Source organism: Geotrypetes seraphini, chromosome 12, assembly GCF_902459505.1.
Source record: "Geotrypetes seraphini chromosome 12, aGeoSer1.1, whole genome shotgun sequence".
In the NCBI taxonomy this organism is placed as follows: Eukaryota; Metazoa; Chordata; class Amphibia; order Gymnophiona; family Dermophiidae; genus Geotrypetes; species Geotrypetes seraphini.
Window position 1 is genome coordinate 63502330 of NC_047095.1, and position 19163 is coordinate 63521492.

At 43.2% G+C, this 19163-nt stretch overlaps 1 protein-coding gene across 1 annotated transcript in view; it reads left to right on the plus strand.

Moving 5' to 3' along the window:
- LOC117346120 (cytosolic carboxypeptidase 6-like) overlaps positions 1-19163 on the plus strand; it is a 654038-nt gene that overhangs the window by 418987 nt on the left and 215888 nt on the right. The window contains exon 5 of the mRNA XM_033915525.1: positions 16768-16920. Coding sequence (XP_033771416.1) covers positions 16768-16920 — 153 coding nt within the window. The remainder of the gene's footprint in view (positions 1-16767; positions 16921-19163) is intronic.

The window sequence follows — 19163 nt, forward strand, 5'->3', positions numbered from 1 at the left end:
TTTTGATAACAAGGTAGTGTTATTCAGAGAGGACTTATTCTGCCTCTTTACTGGAGCAGCAACACTTGAGACAGGCAGAGGAGATAATAGATGCTGCAGATGGGCAGACTGGATGGGCCATTTGGCCTTTATCTGCCGTCATGTTCCTATGTTTCTCTAACCATAAAGCTCTATGACCTCACAATGCAGGTGTAAAGAGCCTTAGCCTATAGGAAGAGGAGATGCAAATTTTAAGAGCCTTAGCCAATAGGGAGAGGAGGAGATAGTGGATGCTGTAGATGGTCAGACTGGATGGGCTCTTTGGCCTTTATCTGCCATCATGTTTCTATGTTTCTATAACCATAAAGTTCTCTGACCTCACAATGCAGGTGTAAAGAGCCTTAGCCTATAGGAAGAGAAGATGCAAATGTTAAAAGACTTAGCCAATAGGGAGAGGAGGAGATAGTAGATGCTGCGGATGGGCAGAATGGATGGACCATTTGGCCTTTATCTGTCGTCATGTTTCTACTGTATGTTCTTATGGCCCCCTTTTTATCAACTTGCAACAAAACTTTCAAGGTGTTGTTTGTCAACCCAAATACTATAAGTAATTTACATACTCTGACAAACTTTCTAAACACTGTGTTGTCTAGAGCCCGTGACATCAATCCCAGATATTCTTGAAAACGAGCCTCAGAGCCACAGGCTAGGCATCCCATGCCAAAGCCCCACAATTCTCAGCTAACAAGCTGACATGCTTCAACCATTGGTTCCTCTTATAGCCGGTAGCAGTCACGGGAAAAAAAACAACCCAGGAGAAAAAACTGTGCTGCATCCATTTGTAGAGTATTACATAACACAGAGCTCCAATACACAACAGTGTTCAAAATCGTGGCAATACAAAAAACACACACAAGTACAAAATCACATCCACATACCACAAATACACAAAAAACCACACAAAAGAGCCAAGTACTTAGCTGCACAAAGTTGGGATGTCCATTCAGAGGAGTTATTCCACTAATTGTTTTATCATCGATGTAATTCCCAGTTCAAAGTCCACAATCCGCTTGTACTTCCTCAACAGGGCTGTACTTGAAATTTTCAGTGCTCTCCCCCACTGGTCTATTCATGCGGGAGCACCACTAGCACTCGCGTCAGCATATAATCACCTCCTCTTGTTTAACACCGCAGTCCAACTTATTCTTTCAGCAGCTTCCATCAGCACTCCTGGCCAGTGGCAAGAAATACTAAACCCTTCCTCGACAAGAGCCTTGTTTCACATCATTACGCTGCCTCAGGAGAAAAGGACCAAACACAACAAAATAATAAAGAGCATTTATTCCATCACCACAGCACTGGCTCAGGAGAGGCAAGCAGATTTAACCACCCCCACCGACGTGCATAACACGTCATCCAAAGTACGTGATTGGCTCCAGGTGGAGGATCTTTCAATAGAATGCTTGCTATTCAATGGCATTATTTAGCCAACAGGGTTCAATTGATTGGAGAGTATAAATCTAAAATTGTTCTCTTTGTCTTAATTTTCTTTTGAAATCCCCCCTCTCTTACCCAAAAACAGTTGTTTCAATATCAGACATCTTAAAACCTCAAAGCTGTTAAAATAGACGTGGCGCTGTTAGCAGCGCTAATGTAGGGAAACCCGTATGATGTAATTTACCCCACTACTAATCAGCTAACCAGGGATTTCACTTCCAGCCATCCTCACAAAACCCTACGCAGGTAGGTTATTCAGCTAAAGTAATCCAATTACTGGATTCATTTCAACCTGTTGGGTACATAGTGTTCAATTCAAACATCGAACTTAACTTCTTTAAATTTAGATGCTAGTAGGCAGACTCAAGCCAAGAAAACCCTGGCCTAAATGGCAGTGTGCCTAAGCTTTCAATGTTTACTGGTACATGGGGTTGTCATACCACTGGGGCTTGCACACATCTCAGAAGCTGAAAGCTATGCCGTTGGTAGTTTCAATCCCAGCAGGGCCTCCCAAGGCAGACGGGTTTTAGTGGAGATGTCAGTCTAACGATGTACCACCTATCGGGGCAACAGCAAGCGGGAAGCGTTGGAGGTGGAGGATTGCGGCTGATGCGGCAACGGTGACAGCATTAAATTCATACTGCGCAGAAGAAAGGCCCGGCAAATCTACTTCTGTATCCTGCCCCGAAAACTTGATGATCATCATGAAGTCGCTTGGACTCGAGCACGGGTCGATGGCACCTAACATAAAGCGCGTAGGCGCCGCTAGTCGTGATTCAATGAACGGCGCCTAGCAGATGATTGACAATTCTGCCCAAGGGCTCCTAGCAGTTAGGTGCCATTTATCCAATCAGGACCATGCCCCTTGCCGTTTTTTGCATGCGCTTGGGTTTGAGACGCGCATAACCCAGCTTGGTAAAATGGAGAGTTAGATGTTTATGCAAAATAAACCTTTAAGTCCCAGTTTATGCATGTCTCAAATGTGAATAGGGCCAACGAAAAACCATTCACCCCATATATGTGGGAATAGTTTGGTATTGGCATATTATTTCAGTAGGACAGTGTGACTTGAGTGCCAGACTTCTAGGACTTGAGTACATGCCTATGGGCTCCTTTTACGAAGCCGTGTTAGCGGCTTTATCGCCTGCACATTTTTAGCGTGCGCTAACCCCCGCTAGCCAAAAAGCTACCGCCTGCTCATTAAGAGGCGGTAGTGGCTAGCTAGGCCAGCGAATTAGTGCGCGCTATTACAAGCGTTAAACTGCTAACGCAGCTTCGTAAAAGGAGCCCTGTATCTTCCTACTCTTTGGGTTTCTGCCAGGTACTTGTGACCTGGATTGGCCACTATGGAAACTGGATACTGGGCTAGACCCAATAAGGATTTTCTTAAGTTCTTGTCTCTCAGAGGTGCAAACAACTCTATATTCATATATCTGTTGCTGAATGAAATTGGGGGGTTTATTTTTGTGTAAGTTTGGTTACTCTGTAGACCAGAGTTCTTTGGGAGCCACGAGGAAGGGAGTTGGGAAGCCGTGAATTATAGCGTCTCTGTTTTCTGTGCTTTTACAGTAATATTTTCATTTGGAAAAAAATGAAGGGTTTTGGGGTCCTCTGTGTTAAAAGGAAAAGAAAATGCTTAAATGCCTCTATTTAAATGTAAATTTTGACTTTTCACGTTTGACTAACTAGAATGTCTTATTTTATGGGGGAAAATACTGAAATGGACGAGAAAACCTTTTTTGGTTTTGCTGATATGGATAATACATTCCACACAGTAACTTTGTATTTCCTTTTTTTTTTTTTTTTTTAAACTGCTTATTTCAGAGAGAGAGAGAAAAAAAAATCAACATATAATTATGAAGAAAGTGAAAAGTACCATCTGGTTATTTCTGGAGGAGTTAAGCTTCTGAATAATGTTTAGTTGAGGTAGACTGACCAGCTCATTAGGCATAGGCAGGGCCTGTCTTGATTTGGTAATTTCTAGCTTTGTATATTCTGGATTTCATAGTCCTGATTATCTAAACAAATTTTCTAGTGCCTGCGAGCAACAAACTCATTTTAGAACTAATCTGTGCATTTTACGTTTCTTGTGACGGTAAAACATTCATGGGCCGACCATGAAATAATATGAACAGCTTCCGGCATTGAATTAAAAATTTTTGATTGTCAGTGGTCATGCAGTCAGCAGCTTTTCTGATGCTTCATCTATTAAACCTCAACTAAGATTTTTGTATGTTTAGGGGGCAGTTATCAATGTGCTAACATTAAGATGTGTTATTTTATTGGTAACTAGGGGCGCCTTTTACAAAGCCGCGTTAGCGGTTTAACGCTACCGCCTCCTCTTGAGCAGTCTAATGCGGCTTCGTAAAAGGAGCCCTAGGTCTCATTGTATAAAATGAGACGTGGTAAAATAACCCATCTTAACAGTAGTAACTAGTGCTACCCGATTCGTGATTCAAATCGATTCTCCGATTCACTTTGGGTGAATCGATTCGAATCGGTTTGTTTGTTTTTAAGAAAGTCGGACTTACCGATTTGTCGGCCCCCTTGTTAGAGACCCGTTCGGGCTTCCTTCTGCCACCAGAGTCTTTGCTTCTGGTGTAACTTCCGGGTTTGCAAAACTGGAAGTTACATCGAAGCAAGTACTCCAGTGGTAGAGGGAAATCCCGAATGGGTCTCTGGTGCAGATCGGCGGCAGCAAGGCTCTCTTCTTCCTGGCCACAACTATTTCTCTTCTCCTCTCCTCCCTGGCCAGGCAAAAGCTGTAGTAGCGAATGCAATTCACTACCCTGCCGCTACTCCAGGCGTCTTCTCTCCATTCATCCGCCCAAGCGGAAACAGGACGTTTTCACTGAGGGCAGGCCGCAGTGGCGAGAAGACGCAAGGAGTGGTGACAGGAGTGGATCGCTAATGCCACCAGCAGACTTCTTCCCAGATGTATCCCTCCTGCTGGATTCTCTTTGGGAAAGGTGCGGGGTTGTGGTGAGGGGGGGCTTAGGAGTGCCAGGGGGTCTACAGGTTTGGGTAGGTCTACTGATGTAGGGGGATCTGGAGAGGGGATATCACAGGTTGGGAGGATTGGGAAGTTCCAGTGGGGTGATGGCAGGAGAGTGGCACACTGGCTAACCCTAACGAGGAAATGTCCTTGTCCCAGCTACTCCGATGGGTCTGACATTTATGTGCCTTAGAGAGATAGTGTAAAGCCTTTTTGTTTTCTGACTAAAATCTTTAATAATTGGAGGGAGGGAGGGAGGGAGAGGGGAGATGGGGAGTTGGTAGACTGGAGGAGAGATGGGGAGAAGATAGATGGGAGAAATGAACTTGGTAGAGGGGGGAGATGGACGGGGGAGATCATGGAGAGGGGAGATGGGGGAAGGATAGAAGAAATAAGGATCTAAAAACAGGGGAGGGAGAGAGATGGTGGACAATGGGATTTAGGGAGGGAAGGAACAGAAAGGAAGAGAAGTTGGACACAAAAAATGGTGGGGGGGATAGAAATACTGGATAGGAGGGTAGTTAGAAAGAGAAAGGGAGAGCTGGTGGGGAAGGAGGGAGAGATGCTAGATGACAGGGTAATTGAGAAAAGGAGAGATGGTGGATCTGGGCAAGAGACCCTGGCAAGCAAGTTATCAGAAGAAGATTGTTGCAGAGCCTGGGACCAACATGATTTGAAAAATGACCAGACAACAAAAGGTTAAAAAAAAATAATTTTATTTTCTGTTTTGTGATTATAATGTGTCAGGAGGGCTACCTTTTATTAGTAACTAGGTCTCACTGTATGGAATGGGGCCTGTGCCACAATAGCACAAGTTAATGGTAAAATAATACATCTTAATATTATCCCACTTTGATAAGTTCTCCCTGTAGGAAGAAGAGTTTCAGCCTGTGGTAACCAGAGCTGCTATTGTGATGTCAGAAAGTCTCATTCCACCAATGCCTACGAGCCAAATTCATCTGTGATGTCACAATATCCTATGATGCTTGAATATCCTAGACTGGGCCCACTTTTATTATATATAGCAGTGACTTGTTTCTGGAGGCATTTCTTTTTTCTTTGATTAAGGGGGGGAAGTTACCATTAAGATGTGGTATTTTAGTCTTAACCTCAGTTAGCAACTAGGTCTCATTGCATAAAATGAAGACTGAGTTAGGGATAAAACGTCTTAACAGTTGCTCATATTGATAACTATAGGACTCATAAGAACATAAGCAATGCCTCTGCTGGGTCAGACCTGAGGTCCATTGTGCCCAGCAGTCCGCTCACGCGGCGGCCCAACAGGTCAGGACCTGTGCAGTAATCCTCTATCTATACCCCTTTATCCCCTTTTCCAGCAGGAAATTGTCCAATCCTTTCTTGAACCCCAGTACCGTACTCTGCCCTATTACGCTCTCTGGAAGCGCATTCCAGGTGTCCACCACACGTTGGGTAAAGAAGAACTTCCTAGCATTCGTTTTGAATCTGTCCCCTTTCAACTTTTCCGAATGCCCTCTTGTTCTTTTATTTTTTGAAAGTTTGAAGAATCTGTCCCTCTCTACTCTCTCTATGCCCTTCATGATCTTGTAAGTCTCTATCATATCCCCTCTAAGTCTTCTCTTCTCCAGGGAAAAGAGCCCCAGTTTCTCCAATCTTTCTCTATCTATCTCTCTCTCTTTCTCTCTCCCTTTCTTTCTATTGCGCTCTCTCTCTCTCTCTCTATTTCTCTCAGTCTCCCTTTCTCTCTCTCTTTCTGTCCCTCTCCACTTTCTCTATGCTCTTCATGGTCTTGTATGTCTCTATCATATCCCCTCTAAGTCTCCTCTTCTCCAGGGAAAAGAGACCCAGCTTCTCCAATCTTTCTCTATCTCTCTCTTTCTATTTCTGTCTCTCTCCCTTTCTTTCTATCGCTCTCTCTCTCTGTTTCTGTCTCTCTCCCTTTCTCTCTCTCTTTCTTTCTATCTCTCTCTATATTTCTCTCTGTCTCCCTTTCTCTCTCTCTCTTTCTGTCCCTCTCCACTTTCTCTATGCTCTTCATGATCTTGTATGTCTCTATCATGTCCCCTCTAAGTCTCCTCTTCTCCAGGGAAAATAGACCCAGTTTCTCCAATCTCTCAGCATATGAAAGATTTTCCATCCCTTTTATCATTACATTACATTACATTTGTGATTTCTATTCCACCTGTGCCTTGCGGTTCTAAGCGGATTACAATTAAAAGAGATCAGGACATTACCGAGAGAATTACATTACAACGATTTAAGTAAATTATATGTTGTGGTATAGAAATACAAGTATAAGATATCTGGATTTATCGATAGAATAACTTGACAGGGTTCAAGTAGTTACAAGGTTCAGTGGGGAAAACAATATAGGCAACTGAAGAAAGGTACCTAACTTTGAAGGAATCAGTTAAGTGGATACCTAAGGGAGGTGCTTATTTAGAAGAAGGTTAAATGGATACCTAAGGGAGGTGCTTATTTAGGAGTATGGATATTTTTGGTAAATGAGGTTCAAGGGGATGACTAGTGTGTTATTTGCTGGGGAGAGTGCATGTGCGATTGGGGAGGGGAATATTAAGTAAGGACGTGTTTTTTGAAAAGACTCTCCTCTGAACCCTCTCGAGTAACGCCATATCCTTCTTAAGGTACAGCGAGCCAATATTGGACGCAGTACTCCAGATGCGGACACACCATCGCCCGATACAACGGCAGGATGACTTCTTTCATAAGAACATAAGAACATAAGCAGTGCCTCCGCCGGGTCAGACCATAGGTCCATCCTGCCCAGCAGTCCGCTCCCGCGGCGGCCCAAACAGTTCACGACCTGTCTAAATCACCAGAAGGGGCCCCCTTGCCACCTTGGTTTCCTAATTGAGTCCTATCTTCCTATCAAAGTCCTAGCCCTCCGGTCTTGCACCTGCACGACCTGGTTGGGTTTCTACATTTATTTTCTGGTTAGCTTTCTCAGTATCCCACGATCCCTTTATCCCTCAGGAATCCATCCAGTCTCTGTTTGAATCCCTGTACCGTACTCTGCCTGATCACTTCCTCCGGTAGCGCATTCCAAGTGTCCACGACCCTCTGGGTGAAAAAAAACTTCCTTGCATTCGTTTTGAACCTATCTCCCTTCAGTTTCTCCGAATGCCCCCTCGTACCTGTTGTCCCCTTCAGCCTGAAGAATCTGTCCCTATCCACCCTCTCTATGCCCCTCATGATTTTGAAGGTCTCTATCATATCACCCCTGAGCCTCCTTTTTTCCAGAGAGAAGAGCCCCAGCCTATCCAACCTCTCAGCATATGGGTAGTGTTCCAGCCCTCTTACCAGTTTCGTTGCTCTCCTTTGGACTCTCTCAAGTACCTCCATGTCTTTCTTGAGGTACGGCGACCAATATTGAACGCAGTATTCCAGATGCGGACGCACCATCGCTCGATACAGTGGCATGATGACTTCCCGCGTCCTTGTAGTTATGCCCCTCTTTATGATGCCCAGCATCCTGTTGGCTTTTTTTGAGGCCGCTGTGCACTGTGCAGATGGCTTCAGTGATGCATCCACCAGCACACCCAAGTCTCTCTCAAGATTGCTTTCTCCCAACAATGCCCCCCCCAATTTGTAGTTGAACAACGGGTTCTTTTTCCCTATATGCATGACCTTGCATTTGTCCACGTTAAAGCGCATTTGCCATTTGTTTGCCCAGTCTTCCAGCTTGCCCAGGTCCCTTTGCAGGTCCTCACACTCCTCCCTGGACCTAATTCTGCCGCACAGTTTGGTATCGTCTGCAAATTTTATAACCTCGCACTTTGCCTCCTTTTCCAGGTCATTGATAAATATGTTGAAGAGTAACGGCCCCAGCACCGATCCCTGTGGCACACCGCTCGTGACTCCCCGCCATATCCTTCTTAAGGTACAGCGAGCCAATATTGGACGCAGTACTCCAGATGCGGACACACCATCGCCCGATACAACGGCAGGATGACTTCTTTCATCCTGGTTGTAATACCCTTCTTGATTATATCTAGCATTCTATTCACTCTCTTAGCGGCCGCTGCGCACTGTGCCGTCGGCTTCATTGTCATGTCCACCATTACCCCCAAGTCCCTTTCTTGGGTACTCTCCTTCAATAACATCCCTCCCATCGTATAGCTGTACCTTGGGTTTCTGCTTCCCACTTAGGGCTTCTTTTACTAAGGTGCGCTAATGTTTTTAGCGCTCGCTGAAGATTAGCGCAAACCATGCGCAAAATGAAAAATACTGACGCAAGCTCTATGGAGGCATGAGCGGCATTGTAGCGCGTGTTACAACCGCTAGCGCACTTTAGTAAAATGAGCCCTTAGACTTATAAAGTTCCATAGGTTACTTTATGCCTCTTAGATGTGTTAGTTTACCGCTAACGTGTGCCATTTTGGCGCTCTGTTCCTCAGACAAGCTGCTTTTATCTTCTTCCGAATGGAAATGGGCAAAAGATGACAAATTTCAGAAAATACAAGAGAAACATAAAAGCGTTCCAATGACATTCTCAGGGGAAAGATAAGGATAGAGGGTAAGAAACAGGGAGTGATGGATAGGTGATGTGTTACAAAGCAGTATAATTTTATAGTTTACAGTTTACAGTTAATGATTTGATATTCTGCAAAGTCTGGCAAGCAGGTTATTGTGGTCTCCAATAAAACCACAATACATAAAATTTGAAAGAAAATCCATAAAATGATAGGAAAGATATCACAGATATACTTACAAAGAATAACAAATTAGCTAAGTGCAAGTACAGGCAGACAAACTATCCATAAGAACATCAGAATAGGCTTACTGGGTCAGACCAATGGTCCATCAAGCCCAATAGCCCGTTCTCATGGTGGCCAATCCAGGTCACTGGTTCATGGCCAAAACCCAAAGAGTAGCAAGATTCCAGAATCCCCAGAGTAGCAACATTCCATGCTACCAATCCAGGGCAAGCAGTGGCTTCCCCATGTCTTAATGGACTTTTCCTCCAGGAATTTTATCCAAAGCTTTCTTAAAACCAGCTACGCGTTCCAGAGCTGAACTATTCTCTGAGTGAAAATTTTTTCCTCCTATTGGTTTTGAAAGTATTTCCCTGTAACTTCAACGAGTGTCATTTTTTGACAGAGTGAAAAATTGATCCACTTGGGCACACTGGCATAACGCCAAACATCTTGTGAAAATAATATTTTTAAGGATGCCTTAAATTTTGTGAATGATTGTTCCCCATGGATATTGAGGGGGAGGTCATTCCAGAGCTGTGGGGCCTGGAAAAAGAAAGTTGATTGTCCTGTGGATTCATACTGAGCCATGTGATAAACCAAATCTTTCATAAGTCCTGTATTGTGAATGTCAAAATGTGTCATTAGTTTAACTTCAAATGTCCTTTTAGTATTCTGATAGTAAATATATTACAAATACGTTTTGTCAAATACAGTTATAAGCAGGGATTCATCCAGACCAAAAATACAAAGATATAGCTGACATACTGAAAATCAAAAAGATGAAAAGGAGAAAAATAAACCTCAATTGAAGGCAGTTGGGACTACACAAGTACCCAATGATTGGGTACTTGTGTAGTCCCAACTGCCCTCAATTGAGGTTTATTTTTCTCCTTTTCATCTTTTTGATTTTCAATATGTCAGCTATATCTTTGTATTTTTGGTCTGGATGAATCCCTGCTTATAACTGTATTTGACAAAACGTATTTGTAATATATTTACTATTAGTCTCACGTTTGTGCCCTAAACAAACTTTTAGTATTCTGATCATAAAGTCATTGATTCAGTGTTCTAGACTTGCAAAATGCTCTCCCATAGAGATGTCACCCTTTTTAGCTTTGCCGTATTTAATATTATGTCTGTATCAGTTGATTCCTATCTTTAGCATCTAGCCTGTCTCTCCAACATTGCATCTGTCTTCACATTTTTTTCACCGAATGATATATATTGCATTTCAAGAAGAGCATGAGTAAGAAAGAAAAGTTGAAATTTTGTTCAGCGTAGCAGAATTATTTAGAAAGTGATGCTGCCAGGGCAGGAGAACCTGGGTTTAAGGCCAGTGGAACCAAGGAGGGGCAATATCTTTTTATTTTTTGAATTAGAATTTCCAAAAATATATCCATAAACATGCAGAATATGGAAATCAAAGGAAAATTCAAAAGCATAACATTTTACGTTATTGCGTCAGTTCCATCAAACCTTCATTTTTGGGAGAAGAAGACATTTGTAAAGAACAAGAAACTCAAAGGAAAAACCAAGGATAATAAATCCTCAATTTCTAGCCATCAAGGGCCAAATACTATAAACCAGGGATCTCAAAGTCCCTCCTTGAGGGCCGCAATCCAGTTGGGTTTTCAGGATTTCCCCAATGAGTATGCATTGAAAGCAGTGCATGCACATAGATCTCATGCATATTCATTGGGGAAATCCTGAAAATCTGACTGGAATACGGCTCTCGAGGACTGGAGTTCCCTACCCCTGATGTATACCCTAGAGCAGGAGTAGGGAACTCCGGTCCTCGAGAGCCGTATTCCAGTCGGGTTTTCAGGATTTCCCTAATGAATATGCATTGAAAGCAGTGCATGCACATAGATCTCATGCATATTCATTGGGGAAATCCTGAAAACCCCACTGGATTGCAGCCCTCAAGGAGGGTCTTTGAGACCCCTGCTATAAACGGTGTCCTGATTGTAGGCGAACAACTGCTGCCAAAAGGAGGCGGTAGCGGCTAGCGCATGCGACATTTTAGCGTGTGCTATTCCGCGCGGTAAGGCCCTAGCGAGCCTTTGTAAAAGGAGCCCATTGTTTAACATTGTTTGTTTATTTATTTACTTAAAAAAATTATATACCACCTAAAGTCTAGGGCCAGGGGTAGGGAACTCCGATCCTGGAGAGCCGTATTCCAGTTGGGTTTTCAGGATTTCCCCAATGAATATGCATGAGATCTATTTGCATGCACTGCTTTCAATGCATATTCATTGGGGAAACCCTGAAAACCCGACTGGATTACGGCTCTCGAGGACCGGAGTTCCCTACCCCTGGTCTAGGCAATTTACAAAACAACATACAGAATAAATAATAACAGTACAACATATCCTCATAGACTCAATGGATTTTTCAATTATTTTGTTGGTTTGAGATATTTTTCATGGAGTGTTTTTGAGTGATTTGTATTTGCTGTTGAAATCCATTTTTATTTGCCATATAGTCAAAAAGACAGACTAGAAATGTTTGAAATTTAAATTAAAAAGGTACATGCTCTCCAGGTGTGTGTAACCTGACAAAGAAGGTGAAGATGAATGAAAAACAAAGGTAGGCGGAAAGGATAATCTGAGAAGAGAAGAAGAAGAGGAGTAGCTTAAGAAAGGAAAGAAAGAAGCTTCAAAGAGAAAAAAAAGAAAAAGAAGGCAAGAGAGAAAGATTAAAAAAAAGAAAAACCTGTCAGTGAAATAAGGATCGAAAGTTGGTAAGGAAACAAAGCAAGAGATTACGAGTAGAACGACGCAAAGGGTTCCTTTTACTAAGCCGCGTTAGGGCTTTAACGTGCGTAATAGCGCACGCCACAATGCCGCACGCGCTAGACCTTAACGCCAGCATTGCGCTGGCGTCAGTTCTAAAAGCGTAGCGCGGGGTAATTTCCTGCGAGCGCTTAAAACGCTAGCGCACCTTGGTAAAAGGAGCCCAAAAGGAATTTAAAAGGGAAACACTAAAGCAGAAAAAGAAGCGAAAAGATACCTATTCCCACAGTAGCACGGAGCAGATAAGCGTGGAAAGTTGGCTGTGCATTTGGTTGGGGTGAACTTAGGAGTTGAGACCAATTTGCTTATTATTAGCATTTCTTTCATGTGGAAAACAGGCAAAGGAGAAAGCAAGAAAAGTCCATCGCAAAGAACAGTCTGTTATTTTTTTTTTTCCTACTGAGTGATTTCCATTTTGACAAAGAAGAAAAACGAGATGCTTTTGTTGTACTAGGCCTGGAAAATTGTTAGCGCATCTTGCCAGGGTACACTGGGTCGCTCAGCTCACAGGTAATTACAGCGTTGCTATAAAAACTCTTTTGCTGTTCATAAGTACAAAGGAGACACTTTGGAGAATTAAGCAGCACGATGACTTTTATTGGATATCTGTTAAAATCTTTTGCATTCCACATCCAAATAAAAAAAAAATGATGAGTTTTTATATTAAAGAAGATGAACCTTGTAAGTTCCCCCCAAAGTCAGTTTAGAACAACCTAAAATGTTCCGGGCCTGCATTTCTCTAATATTCAGCTGAGATTCTCAGTCAAATTAAATGAGATTCCTTTGTTCTAATTCACGAAGGTTGCTCGAAATTTGCTAGCGGGGAACCGTTTCTCAAGAAAATTAGAGAGAAAGATGGCAAAGCTAAATTTTGCCCAACAGAATTCTCCATGCTGCAAACTTTTATGCCACGTCTTGATAAGATTTGGATTCATTCTTGGCCTGGGCATTAAACATTTTTCCAACAGTTACTGAGAGGATCCACTTCTAAAGCTTTTCTGCATATTAGATAATGCTTATATGCAGAAAAAAAGCTTGTTAAAATTGTTCATCTGATATTTATACACACGTAAGTTTACTCGCATTAAGTGGAAGCATTCCCATGGGTGAGCTTGGGGAGAGGTTAGTGCTTACATAAGTAATTTAAAAAATATGCCTTTATGCACATAAATTAACCCTGAAAATGTCTGAATGTGAACAAACAGTGCTTGCCCATTATTCAGTGCTATTTAGCCATCTGGGAACATCTTCTGGCCATCTAAATAGCCAATATTCAGTGAGAGATATCTGACTATCTCCCACTGAGTGTCTCACCCAGTTACCGGCTATGTTGCATATAACATAGCTGGTCAACGCCAATATTCATTGGCTGATAGCGAAGTTGAGCAGCAAGACAGACCTTCCTAAATGGCTGCTGTGACTTAGACAGTCAGCTAATAAATATCGGCTTTGGCCAACTATGTTAAATGCAGCTGAACACAGACTGGGACCTCAGTGTCAGTTGCCTAATACAGCATTGAAGTTGTGGGCTTGCCGCCGACCGCAGAAGGTAACCAGGCGGCCTCCCGCAGTCTGCAAATTCGGCCCCACATGTTTGTGCGCATAGTTTCACTAGGGTAGTTTTGAAAATGGAAATGTGCACATTCTTTCACTCTGAAAATTCTCCTAAGTACATATTGGGGGAAATATGGGCCATATTATATAAATGGCGCCTATCATGGTTTTTCCAATTCCAAATGTGGCCGCCTAGCGGCACCTAAGTTCAGGATCTGCACCTAACTTAGAATCAGGACATACCCAGGTAACTTATGGTATTCTATAAGTTACCCCGTCCGTGCTCCAAACAGACTCTGCCAATGTGAATGCCCACCAGCAGGCTGTTCAAGATATGAGCGTAGTGAATATCATGGAGCCTGATTATTATTTTGCCCATGTGTCCAATGAGTGGTGGCCACCTGGAATGCTCTCCCAGAGGAGGTTATTGCGGAACCCACCGTTCTAGGATTTTAAAGCAAACTAGATGCACATCTCCTTACGAGAGGCATAGAGGTATATGGGTGACTAAAATTACGCCAAGTGTATACCTGGCTGGGCCTCCGCATGTGCGGATCGCTGGACTTGATGGACCAAAGATCTGATCCGGAGATGGCAGTTCTTATGTTCTTATAATGCCTCATTCCACAGTTCCTCAGAGCCAACCTCTTCAGTGATGTTACAATGGAGTAGCAACATTCCAGAATCCCAGAGTAACAAAAGATTCTAGAACCCCAAACAGTATCAAAATTCCAGGCAGAATCTCAAAAAAAAAGCAAGATTCCAGAACCCCAAAGAGTAGCAACATTCCAGAGCTGAGATTATGACACGGACAAGAGGACATGGACTGAAGCTAAGGGGGACAAGTCCAGGACAAATATCAGGAAGTTCTGCTTCACGCAACGAGTGGTGGATACCTGGAATGCTCTCCCAGAGGAGGTTATTGCGGAATTTAAAAGCAAATTAGATGCACATCTCCTTACGAGAGGCATAGAGACTAAAATTACGCCAGATGTACACCTGGCTAGGCCTCCATGTGTGCGGATCGCCGGACTTGATGGACTGAAGGTCTGATCCGGAGATGGCAGTTCTTATGTTCCTATGTAGAATACCAGCACTGACATGTGTACTTGACATCTAACTTTAGACGGCATCTTACAGAACTAATTCCATAGCACGCATACTTGCATGTTTCTTTAGAATAGGGCTGCCCAAGTCCGGTCCTTGAAATCTACTGGCAGGCCAGGTTTTTAGGATATCCACAATGAATATGCATGAAAGAGATTTGCCTGCACTGCCTTCTTTGTATGCAAATTTCTCTCATGCATGTACACTGTGGATATCCTGAAAACCTGGCCTGCCAGTAGATCTTGAGGACCGGACTTGGGCAGCTGTAAAAGATAGCCTCAAAATAGGTGCCTATATAGTCATTATCCGAGCTAGTAGACTTGATATAAAATGTAACTGGCTGATTAAAGATACGGAAGGAAGCCTTGCATGCAAATGGCGGTATTTACACATGTGGTTGTCATATACAGAATGTTGCATTTTGCAAGTGAAATTGCCACAGATTCAAAGAGGGAATGTTCTAGGCATGGCGTGGGCCATCCAAAAAGTGTACATGTATTCCTAGACTTGCTTGAGAAAGAACTATTTTTTAAAAGGAATTTCCTTCTTGATTTTTGCACCGCCTTCGAGGTAATGCGTAAAAGATACCTAAAGTTAGGCACCTAGATTGGTGCATCTAGCCAATTTAGGTGATTAGATTAATTATTTACAAAGCTTAATTGGTGCTGATAACAAGCGATTAATACTTTATAATTAGCTTAAATTAAAATTCATTGAGTGGTAGGTGCCTAACTCAGTGGACACCTACCGTTTTTGGTAGGCACCTACTAGAAAGTGAGCATGGTTAGGGTCAGATTGTGGACGGATTTTGGGCGTTTTTTGCATGTAGGCACCTAAAGAGGATTTAGGCCAAGGAAACTCTGGATTTTCCCGAGTCATCTCAATAATGGCCTATGGACTTCCCTTTTAGGCATTTTTCCAAACCTTTTTTAAATCCCGCTAAGGTAACAACCTTTAGCCACTCCATCCACATTCTACCCTAACCCTCCACCGCTGAACACACCTACATGAGCTGTCTTGTAACTGCACATGCTTTTACCCATGGAGTAATTTAACAAGATGTTTTTGATGCTTGTAAAACAGGGTTTATAAGCAATTATCTCTTAGAGGGCAATTTCATATCAGGTTTCCTAGGCTGGGAGTCCAAGTAAGTGTCTATGTTTCTATGGGAGGGTCACTGGAGTGGGCAGACTTGATGGGCCGTGGCCCTTATCTGCCGTCTATTTCTATTTCTATGTGTCTGAGTGTCTTTATAAGGTAGCCACAGAAAAGCTAAAGTGTTATTATATATATATATATTTTTTTTTTATTTGAATGCGTCTTGCCCAGAGCTTTGAGACTTTGGCATATAATTAGATCTTAGCAAATACATATAAAGGTATCCTCTATAATAAAACCCTAAGCGCGCATCCGCACTTAGGACAGCGTGTTCCCTGCCACCGTGGTGTCTGGGTCCATGCCGAATTCCATTTTCGAACACCGAGGCAGGGAACACGCCAGCAACTCTCCCCTCCTGCCCTCACTCATCAACCGCTGTCACCGCTGCCGCTCCTCTTCAAAGCAGCCTGCTGAGGTTCGCCGGCCGGCTGTAGCGAACCTCGCAGGCCGCTCTCCACCTTGGTAGCACGTTCTCTCTGACGCGATTGCACAACACGGGCAGGCATGGCACAACAGGGGGCCAGGGGGAGAGGAAAGGGGGCTGCTTTGGGGGAGGGGTGTGCTGGGGGTAGAAAGCAATCATGCTTTGCTCTGGGGGGCGGGGAACAGAAGGGGGCCATAGAGAGACAGGCAGGCATGGCGCAACAGAGAAATACAGGCAGGCAGGGGGCCAGACAGACAGAAAGAAAGACAGACAGACAGAGGGCCAGGAAGAGACACAGACAGAAAGAATGACAGACAGCGTCCAAGGAGAGAGAGACAAAAAAAAAAAACCCCCAGACAGACAGACATCTACTCTAGCACCTGTTAATGTAACGGGCTTAAACACTAGTATTAAATATATGAACTAAGTAACAAGGCAAACTCTGTTGTGGATTTATATTAAAAACAGTGGTCTTTTCTGTTTCAGCTGTGACAGTCTTTTGATCTAAAAAAGCACAGTAACAACAAAATATAATATTATCTTATTTCTTCTCCCGCACAGAAAACTAGCCTGGAATTTTATATCGACATCCATGCACACTCCACCATGATGAACGGTTTTATGTACGGGAACATCTTTGAAGAGGAGGAGAGGTTTCAGAGACAGGCTATTTTCCCCAAGTTACTTTGTCAAAATGCGGATGATTTCTCTTTTGTAAGTGACTTTTCTGGCTCTTCTAAATTTCAGTTTCTCTATGGTTGACAGTTCAGCGTAATGTGTTATATGGCGCTTTTTGTCTCACCATGGTAAAGTGAGTGAAAAAGAAATCGCTATCTTCCCAAAGAATGTGACAGCATATACTTAATTACCAATTATAGCACCGCAGCCCTGTCACAAGATTACAAAATTTTTATTCACCTCCATTTATTCTTCTGTATACAAAATGCAGCTGATCCTATTCTTACCTAAATGGTTTCACGCTAACTGTTGTATGTTATATAAAGACGCCATCAATCAGAACTTTGAATACTCCACAATAACTCACCTGTCAGTGTTAGATTTCGCTTTGTTAGAAAGGGGCTTGTAATCATGAGAGACCAAGATACAGAAAGTGAGAATTGCCAAATAGTATCAGACTGTCTCTCATTGCTACCTTACCCTGCCAAACTCAGGGTGAATCCTTTACCTCACTTAGGCCTGGATACACTCAAATCCGGTGGGTCACTGTGGGGCTGACAAATTTTCCAATTTTAAAATGGCGATCGACGTTCAACCGATTTTGCCTACAAATTAGTTTTGTGGAGGTCAGCCATAATCCCACCCCATCAGTCATTGGAAAAGTGACTTTCACACATGCGCAGAGCTGGCAGGATTAACTCCGAACAGCTGAGGAGGGAAAGCTCCAAAGCAACCTCCTGCCGCTTAGCTGGTCAGGGCAGGAAGGAAGAGTAGTAGGTTTGTGTTTTTTAAATGGGCACAGACTTGCTGCCTCCCCCCCACCCGATGAAAGTGTCCCCCTCCAGAACTAAAAAAAAAATCAGCAGAAGGGATGCCCATTACCTCCTCCTATCTTGGCCACCTGGATCCCCCCACACTCTTGACTACCCAAAACCTGTACCCCCCAAAGAACCCCACAGTCCCCCAAAACCAAGGCTCCCCCTTCTGACCCCTCCTACCACCCCAAATACCCAAGTCACCTCTCGGTGCATCTTGGGATGCACTGGGAGGGGCCTAAACTCTGGCTCAGATACCTAAGGAGGGGCCTTAGGCACTTGGGCCAATCGGAGCCTTAAGCCCTCTTCCCAATGCATCCTGGGATGCACCGGGAAAGGAGCCTAAGACTCCAATTGGTCCCCAGGTTTGTAATAACTGCAACATAAATTTGTTTTTATAAACTTAGCCTGCATCTTGTACTCTTGTCTACAATTTTTCTGAGTTTGTTCCGATTGCTCTTCACTGCAGACCAGTTGGATTCTTTTTGGTTTCGTGTCTCTTTCCCACTGTCTACCATCTGTGTGTGTCTCTCTCTCTCTCTCTCTCTCTCTGCCTTGTGCCCTGTGTCAAACCTTTCTATTCCCCTCCATGCAGCATCTCTCTCTTCCTCCCCTCCAGTTCACTTCTTTCTCTCCCCATGCACCATCTCTCCCTGCCCTCCACCCTATGTCCAACATTTCTCCTTCTCTCTTCTCCATGCATGTCTCCCTCCCCTCCACCATATGCAGGATTTCTCCCTCTCATCCCTTCCAACCTCTTTGTTGCATCTCCCTTCCTCTTCTCCGGCCCATGTACCAACAATTCTTCCAGGCACTGGTATTGAATATCTGGTTATACGTAACCAGATGACTAGCACAGAGAGGGACAGATCACACTTAATGCAAATTCCCTGTATATCAGAATAACCAAATTTAATCTGAAGAGGCTGCAACTTATTCAGAACACTGCGGCCAAATTAATTTTTGGAAGATCATGCCTCTCCATTGTTGAGGTTACTTCATTGGCTTCCTATTTACATGGAATTTTTTCGCATTTATTACCTCTATCGTTTAACTCTCTTCAGTTTCACACGACCAGGAATACACATAAATTTAAATTGCTTTTCCCTTCTGTTAAAGGGATTAAAACCCTAGGTAAATTCTCACATTCGTTATCCTTTAAAAAAAAAAAAAAAAAATCTTTATTAATTTCCAAACTTTGATAGTGCAATACAAAGGATAAATCAGAAAAACTGCACAAAACACACTATTAACTATACAATTATTACTTTAAACAATCATTTTCTACACTTCTTATCTTATTTATTAAAACAATAGTACATATAATATAGTTTCAATATTATAATAAAACTAGTGTTAAAGCCCGTTACATTAACGGGTGCTAGAAAGCAGCCCCCTTTCCCTCTCCCCTGTCTTGCCTCCCTGTCTGTCTGTCTGTTTGTTTTTTGCGTGTGTCTCCTTGGC